General features: G+C 39.2%; 1 protein-coding gene across 1 annotated transcript in view; it reads left to right on the forward strand.

Annotated features, from left to right (window-relative positions):
• LOC122555835 (retinol-binding protein 2-like) overlaps positions 1-8,034 on the forward strand; it is a 37,316-nt gene extending 29,282 nt beyond the window's left edge. The window contains exons 3-4 of the mRNA XM_043702020.1: positions 3,975-4,076; positions 7,803-8,034. Of these exons, the coding sequence (XP_043557955.1) occupies positions 3,975-4,076; positions 7,803-7,856 (156 nt within the window). The 3' untranslated portion in view covers positions 7,857-8,034. The remainder of the gene's footprint in view (positions 1-3,974; positions 4,077-7,802) is intronic.
• The last annotated feature ends 781 nt before the right edge of the window (positions 8,035-8,815 follow it).

Genomic DNA, 8,815 nt, shown 5'->3' on the forward strand with positions numbered 1-8,815 from the left:
TGGGTGTATAAGTAGGTAGGGTTTAGAAGAATATCGGCCAAATGCTGGCAAATGGGTCTACTTTACTTTGGGATATCTGGTCGAAATGGACAAGTTGGACCAAAGGTTCTATTTCTATGCTACACATTTCTATGACTCTATATAAGTACTGTGGCTACAAAAACAGGTCAAAGGCTAGGAATCTTGTAGCAATTGACTCACTTCCTGACTTCCTAAACCAATCCACCATCTACACAGTCAGGAGTGTGATGGAATGCTCCCCACTTGCCTGGATAAATGCAGTTCCAAAAATACTGAAGAAGTTTGATACCATCCAGAACACCACCCATTTGATTGGCACCACATCCACAAACATTCAGTCACTCCACCACCAATGCTCAGTAGCAGCAATATGTACTATCTGCAAAATGCACTGTGGAAATCATTAAGGTTTCTTAGACAGCACTTTCCAAACCCATGAAACACTACCATCTAGAAAGACAAGAGCAGCTGATATATGGAAACACCACTACCTGCAAATTCCTTCCAAGGTGCTCACAATCTTGATTTGGAAATATATCAGTGTTCTTCAGTGTTGCTGAGTCAAACTCCTGGAACTCCTTCCCTAATAGTATTTTAGATGACAACAGCATGTGACTGTACCGGTTCAAGAAGGCAGCTCAGCACCCCTTTCTCAAAGGAGAAAGTGAGGTCTGCAGATGCTGGAGATTAAAGTTGAAACTTTATTGCTGGAACAGCACAGCAGGTCAGGCAGCATCCAGGGAACAGGAGATTCGACGTTTCGGGCACAGGCCCTTCTTCAGGAATCCTGAAGAAGGGCCTGAAGAAGGATTCCTGAAGAAGGGCCTGTGCCCGAAACGTCGAATCTCCTGTTCCCTGGATGCTGCCTGACCTGCTGTGCTGTTCCAGCAATAAAGTTTCAACCCCTTTCTCAAAGACAACTATGGATGTACGAAAAATGGAAGTGAAGCTCATACCCCAGGAATGAATAAAAACTGTTCCCATTGTTTTCTTGTCTGTTTGGAACAGGGTACCACTCCAAGTTGTTTTTCACCTTCCTCCATCTCACCCTTAAATGGGAAGATGTTTTACATCTTATATTACTTTTCTTCGTATATTAATGACAATAATTACTGCAATTATTTCTCAGTTGAGTTGATAACCCCTCCTTTGGGTATCTTCTCTGATCATTTCTTTTAAGTTATGGATCATAACTAAGAACCACATCAGTTTAACTTGTTGATTATGTATGCCTAAGCACAGAAAATCATTTCCAGTATAGACAGTTTCACATATACAAAACAATACATATAGGAACAATTGCAAGTTCTTGTCCAAGTGAATAGGCATTTTAGTCACAAACAGAGCATTATTTTTATTGGAAAAAGACAAATTCTGAACATATTTAATATTTTGTTGACTCATTATTATTGACATTTAAGATACTAGTGAGGAAAACACCTATGGATTTTATTGGTGAGGGAATATCAATGCAATTTTATCACTCCTTCCCAGTAAACTAGTGTTCTGGAGTTCAGCTGGTATTTGTTGTAATTAAATAAGATTACTTTTACATCAATTTGAAATTAGATTTTCTTAAAATTATGTTCTTGTGCTTATCTCTAAAATATATTGAGATCGGTTTAGAGTGAGAGGGGAAAAATATAAAAGAGACCTAAGGGGCAACTTTTTCATGCAGAGGATGCTTCATATATGGAATGAGCTGCCAGAGAAAGTGGTGGAGGCTGGTACAATTACAGCATTTAGAAGGCATCTGGAAGGGTTTAGAGGGATATGGAGCAAGTGCTGACAAATGGGACGAGATTCGGTTAGGATATCTGGTCAGCATGGACAAGTTGGACAGAAGGGTCTGCTTCTATGTTGTACATCTCTATGACTCTCACTCTATGACTCTGTCTCACAGAGGATGGTGCATCTATGGAATAAGCTGTCACAGGAAGTGGTGGAGGCTGGTATAATTACAATATTTAAAAGACATCTCGATGCGTATATGAATAGGAAGGATTCAGAGAGATATGGGCCAAGTGCTGGAATTAAGGACAAAGATTTATTTAGGATATCTAGTTGGCCTGGATGACTTGGACCAAAGGGTCTATTTCTATGATTCTATGACTCTATATCATTTTATAAATACCTCACCCAAGTGACCACCATTTAGGACTGAACCTTAATTGTGAGAGTAGGCAAAAGTTTTAACTGCATGGGTATTGGGGCAAAAACTGTATATGAACATCTGACTTATGTGCAGGAGATGGCCATTCAGCCCCTTGTGTTTACTCCACCATTCATTGAGATCATGGAGATCTGCTGGTGTTTTGAATTCTGCATTCCCAACTATTCCCAATAACCTTTGATACTCTGGCCAAACAAAAATTTATCTACCTGCTCAAAAATGTTCAGTAACAGTGCCTCCACTATCCTCTGTGGCAGACAGTTTTAAAGTCAAACAACTCTCTCCTCAATTCTGTCCAAAGAGGTCAACCCTTTAATTTTTAAGATTTCCCGAGTTCAGGACATATCAACAAGAAGATCTTTTCCACATCCACCATGTGATGACAATTCTTCTACACATCAATTGAGTCACTCCTCACTCTTCTAAGTTCTTTTGAAAACAAGCCCAGTCTGTTCAATATTTCCTCATTAAACAGCTGTTCATTCTGGTTATCAATTCTCTGAATTGCCTCCAATGCATTTGCATCCTTCCTTAAATAAGGAAACCAAAACTGTGTACAGTAATTAATTTGTGGCTTCACTGTGTCTTGTATAGCTAAGCTAACACCCTTACTTTTATGTTCAATTGCTGTCATAATAAAGTATAGCATCTCTTAGTTTTCTTGATTATATACTGTACCTACCTATTAATTTGTTGTGCCTTGACCAGGAGAACACTTAGATCTCTCTGCATCTTGGAATTTTGCAGTGCTTCGCCATTTAAATAATAAACTGCTTTTTCATTCTTTCTGCCAAAGTGAACAATTTCACATGTTCCTCCATTATATTCCATCTGCCAGTTTCTTGCCCACTCATTCAACTCATCTATTACCTGTCTGCAACTTCCTTACGTCTTCTTCATATCATATTTTCTTATCCATCTCTGAGTCATCTGCAATCTTAGTTGTCAGGGATTTGCTCACCTTATTTAAAAATAACAGATAGAAATTGCACCAAACTGAGGTCACTGCACAGACATATGTGGGATCCAACTCGTCATATCTTGCCAATCAGACATAGCCATTTTTGCATTCGCTTTCCTTGAAATTTTGTTTTCCACAATAGCCTTCATGTGACACCTTGTCAAATGATTCAGAAAATCCAAGTACGATACGTTACAGGCTCCTCCTTGTCCAGAGTGCATGTTACTCTTCAAAGAATTCCAATAAATTGGAAAAATGTGATTTCCCTTTTACAGCACCATGCTATTATTCCTGATTATCTTTAATTTTTCTAATTATCAGCTACTAGCTCCATAACAATCAATTCCAATACCAACTTCATCAAGCTATAGTTTCCTGTTTTCTGGTTCCCTTCTGTCTTGACTAGAGGACTTATATTTGCTACTTTCTAGTTTTATGTAAACTTCCAGCGAATCTTTGGAAAATCAGTACCAACCCATCAACTATTTTGTTAGCCATGACTCTTAAGACCCTAGGATAAAGTCCATCAAGAACCTGTGAGTCCATCAGTTTCCTCAGTATCACTTCCCATGGTGATCTTAATTTCAAAACATTCCTCTCTTCTTTCCACCTCTTGATATCATCTCAGTCAGGTTCACTCATATTCTTATAGATGCTTACTGGATATCAAAAAGGAGCAAGGATAAAGAACTCAATTGTAGCAATGCAGCTCAGATCAACAAACAAGATTGAACCAAAGGCTTCCTGATCAGTATTACTCAAAGTAAATGTACTTATTAGTCTCAAAGCTTTATTGTAAATGCATCTGTTTCTTTGCAGACACTGGTGCAGTGGGATGGGGACAAACTGCTCTGTGTCCAAAAAGGTGAGAAGGCGAACAGAGGCTGGAAACACTGGATTGAGGGGGACAAACTGCACTTGGTAGGTGTCGCTATACAGTAATCTTATTAGTATTCCTCAAGAAATGTGTTAAGATATTATTAACTGAACTATGCATTAACTACTTTGCTAAAGAAAACAGGTTATCCTCGTAAAATAAGGCAAACTGTTAATGGTCTCATTTTCTGTTACTACTCCATCACTTCCCTCCACAGAGAGCAAGGGGAAAGTCACCCTATGCTGTCAAGATTATTGTCAACTTCAATCCTCCATTGAAAGGAATTTCAGATGAGTAAAGGAACTTAGCTTTACCAGCTAGGGACTGGTCCAGATATGAAATATCCTTCCCCACTACTCCACTCAGGCATTTTCAAACCAGAAACGTTACCTTAGAGTTTATTATATCTATAGTCATATTAAATTAGAAACAACTTATCTTTAAATTTACTGATATCAGCACTGAGAATCTAACCTATGATATTCTTAATTGCTTGTGAGGGATTTAAATATCAGATTACAACATCTTTTATAATTACATATGAGTCTTTATCCTATCAATCAATTCTATATAACATTATAGGAATGAATACTGTATCACAGAGTATATACTTAAAGAAAAACACTTCATTTATACAGCTAATCACTGCTCTAAGAAAAGTTATTATTCAATGTTGTATTCCCTTAAGGTGAGTGGTATCTCTTTGTAACATGACTATTCTACTTTAAGTTTGTCAACAATGTTTAAATCCATCTTAAAAACAAATAGATATTCAATCAAATAAGATTTAAAGATAACTAATTTTATAATCCAGTATGATTTCTCTACAGTGTCTTTACTCCAACCGAAGGGAGGGAGTTCATGGTAAACTCCATTATAAGATGTCTGATCCATCACCCTGTTCATGTGTACCTGTGTGTGTTGCTAAGATTTATAATCTGTCTCTGTGCAGTTTGAATAGGCTTTCATTGTGTAACCACAAAAATTAATCTTAACACCTTTCGTATGCTGGCTCTTTATGAATATTCAAGATATAACTGGTATTACCCTCTGTCTTCTATCACAACTGTTTGGCTATCCTCCAGTCACACAACTTAAAAGGTTCTTAGCATTTCTATACGGTGTATATTTTTAGCTTCTTGGCATGTATTCAAATGCTGCTTAGAGAGCCATTTATTTTCATTAAATCCTACCAACTTAATTAACACCTTTTTTTCATTAAGTTGGTCACTTCACTTACAGAACAAGTGGTTTGAAGTTAATGTTCCAGTAGTTTAAGTTCAAATAGGAAATACATTTGGACCTCACAATAGGAGAATAATGCTACTTTTGGAGACTAAAAGGATAGAATTACCATTGTCACTCCTTCCTAAATCTCCTTCAAGACACTGCTGGCTCACCAGTTGTGTGTCTATGAACAACACCTTTAATGTTCACTGTAAGTCACTGATGTGTGGATCAAATATTCAACAGGAAGGATCACAAGCATATTCTCAATGCAACTATAGGAAAAGGAGTCAAGATTAGAGTGGTACAGGAAAAGCACAGCAGGTCAGGCAGCATCCAAGGAGCATGAAAATCGATGTTTCAGGCAAAAGTCCTCCATCAGGAATGAGGCTGGGAGCCTCAGGTGTGGAGAGATAAATGGGAGAGGGGGTGAGGCTGGGGAGAAGGTAGCTGAGAGTGCCATAGGTGGATGGAGGTGGGGTAAAGGCGATAGTTCGGAAAGGAGGATGGAGCGGATAGGTGGGAAGGAAGATTGACAGGTGGGACAGCTCATCAGGATGGTGCTCACCTGAAAGGTTGGAACTGGGGTAAGGTAGGGGGAGGGGAAATGAGAAAACTGGTAAAGTCCACATTGATGCTATGGGGTTGAAGGGTTCTGAGGCAAAAGACGAGGCACTCTTCCTCCAGGCGTCGGGTGGTAAGGGAGTGGTGTTGGAGGAGGCCCAGGACCTGCATGAAATGTTTGGCTATGGGGCGGTGGGGTTGATTGGTGCATGCCTCAGTCTCATCCTCTGTAAAAAATTGAAGCAGTACAGAATTATATTAAGTGAAAAGTGACTTTAGAAGGAAAGTGAATTAGAGCTGAATAATAAAATAAGTCGATGTTGTGGTTCTGTTCGCCGAGCTGGGAATTTGTGTTGCAGACGTTTCGTCCCCTGTCTAGGTGACATCCTCAGTGCTTGGGAGCCTCCTGTGAAGCGCTTCTGTGATCTTTCCTCCGGCATTTGTATCAAATTCCTCCGGCATTTGTATCAAATGCCGATGGAAAGATCACAGAAGCACTTCACAGGAGGCTCCCAAGCACTGAGGATGTCACCTAGACAGGGGACAAAACGTCTACAACACAAATTCCCAGCTCGGCGAACAGAACCACAACAACGAGCACCCGAGCTACAAATCTTCTCACAAACTTTGAAATAAGTTGATATTGTCCTTTCAATCCAGCTGAAAGTTATTAGGGCAGAAGCTTCCTCTTGAAATTATTAGTTTGAATCTAATTCCCAATTAGCACAGATTGTACAAAATAGCTCATTATTTGACATTAGTTTGGCGCATCATTCAGAAGGACCACAGGATAGGTAGCAAGGGAAATGGAAAAATGTCACACAGGAATGCAGAATGCAGTTACAATGTTGGTGTAAAAGCACATTAATGGTGTACAGCTGACAGGAGACTACAATGTATCAGCAGGTGCTGTTGACATTATCAGGTAGATTTTAATTATGAGGTGGTCAGTGGAACACAGTTGAGTCAGATGTTCATACTGGATGAGTTTTGAAATGACAGTGGCTGAGAGGGTCACTGATAATTAAGCGTAAAGTTTTCAATCCCATTTTAACATCCTCATTACGGGTTTACCAGTAATAGCATACCCTGGAAGTAAAGGAGATAATAATGGTACAGTACTTATTGTAAAATAAGGAAACTATGAATTTCTGTGTCCAATGTAAACCAGGAAGAGTAGGAGTTTAAATGGAATAGGTTACTCTCCAGTACACTATAATTTCAATGCTGATATATTTTCCGGTGACCAAGGTATTATTAGAATTAAAATGCTAATTTGGGTCTCAGACTGTGCCATGATAACATTCAGCCACCTTTGATTCCAACATCTGCAGTTTTTTTGTGTCTAACATTTGAACTGAGAGGGAAGGTCACTGTGCTAGACCCTCAGTAAAGGCTAGCCTGCAGGAAGACGAATCACAGCCAGGTCAGTGGGAAACTTAGATTTATGGGTTCAGGAGGAACAGCAGTGCTTCTCTCCGCTCACAAGGTACTCTGAGCCTTTGTCTTTTGCATCTTGCATGCAAGGTTCTTCTGACATTCTCCACTGACTCCCAGACCTCTATTGCGATGTAATTTAGTGCAGCCAGAAGCTGTTCTGCTTCCCTTTTCTACTCCCTTCATGTGGGTAGTAAATTGAACATGTGGACACAATGCTGAGCGTTCATAACTGACCAAACACCTTGCTGCTGATCTAGGGGGGCCACCCAGCCAGATTTCCGCCTGTGAATTAAAATTGCACCTTCAACGTGTGTTAAAAAAATAGAATTCTCGTTTGCTAGTTTTTATTTGTTATCATTTCTACCATTACCAAGGCCCTGCTTATAGATTAGATTGTGTCAAATACCATATAGTCAATGATTTTTGAGGGCTGTTCAACTGGGGGAACATCCCGGTCAAGTCTGGCCTTGTGAATGTTTTCTTTCATTGGTGACATGCTAAGTAATGTATTCTTATTTATCATTTTTCTCACCTTCCAGGAATTAACGTGTTGCGATCAAGTGTGCCATCAGATTTTCCAGAAAAAGAATTAAAATGATCGATGCACATATTTGTTAATCAGCAAAGATCTGGAAATATTTCTTACATGCAGCAGATCCTGCCCAATGTCATTGTGTATATGTTTATGCTGTTACTGTATATACAGTGATTTAAATCATGAGGAGTTTATTTGTACTCTACACCATGTGGAATAAAAACATTATGTTCAAAACCTTCAAAGGCTAAGTTTTATTGCTTCCAAAGTGACAGCACTTGCTGTTTAAAATTCCTTGCCAGTAACACATCAGTGTCATAGAATCCCTGCAGTGTGGAGGCAAACTATTCAGCTGATCGAGTTCACACTGACCCTCTGAACAGCGTCCCTACCCAGATCCCCCATGGTTAGTCTACTTAACGTGCACATTGTGGTCAAATATCAAGGCCAATCCACCTAACCTACATATCTTTAGACTGTGGGAAGAAACCAGAGCACCCAGGAAGAATATGTAACCTCTACACAGACAGTTGCCCGAAGCTGAAATTGAACCCAGGTCCCTGGTGCTCTGAGGGCATCAGTGCTAACCACTGAGCCACTGTGCTGCTCTACATCAGTAAGACTTAGATTTACCTTTAGGTGCCTGAGGCAAGCACATCTCCTGTTGACCTATCCTCAGAGAAAAACTCCATCTGTGTTCTTAAAAAGTCGTGTTTTACCAGCTGGTTGTTCAAGGCTAGAGAGATGAAACAGTTCCCAAGTTCAGGAAAGCAAAACCAATTTCTTTTGGATTTCTACTTTATTAATTCTGTTTTTGATTTATGCTTATTAAACACCTAATATCAGGTGCTGAAGTGTGGCATTATGGGAAATTGAAGTAGATTAGATTAGATTACTTACAGTTTGGAAACAGGCCGTACGGTCCAACAAGAAAGAATGGTAAAAATAATTAATTGAAGTTTTTTTTGTAATCAATAGGACTTTATAAATCGTAAAAATGCCACTGTAACATGTTTA

Source organism: Chiloscyllium plagiosum, chromosome 13, assembly GCF_004010195.1.
Source record: "Chiloscyllium plagiosum isolate BGI_BamShark_2017 chromosome 13, ASM401019v2, whole genome shotgun sequence".
NCBI classification, from domain to species: domain Eukaryota; kingdom Metazoa; phylum Chordata; class Chondrichthyes; order Orectolobiformes; family Hemiscylliidae; genus Chiloscyllium; species Chiloscyllium plagiosum.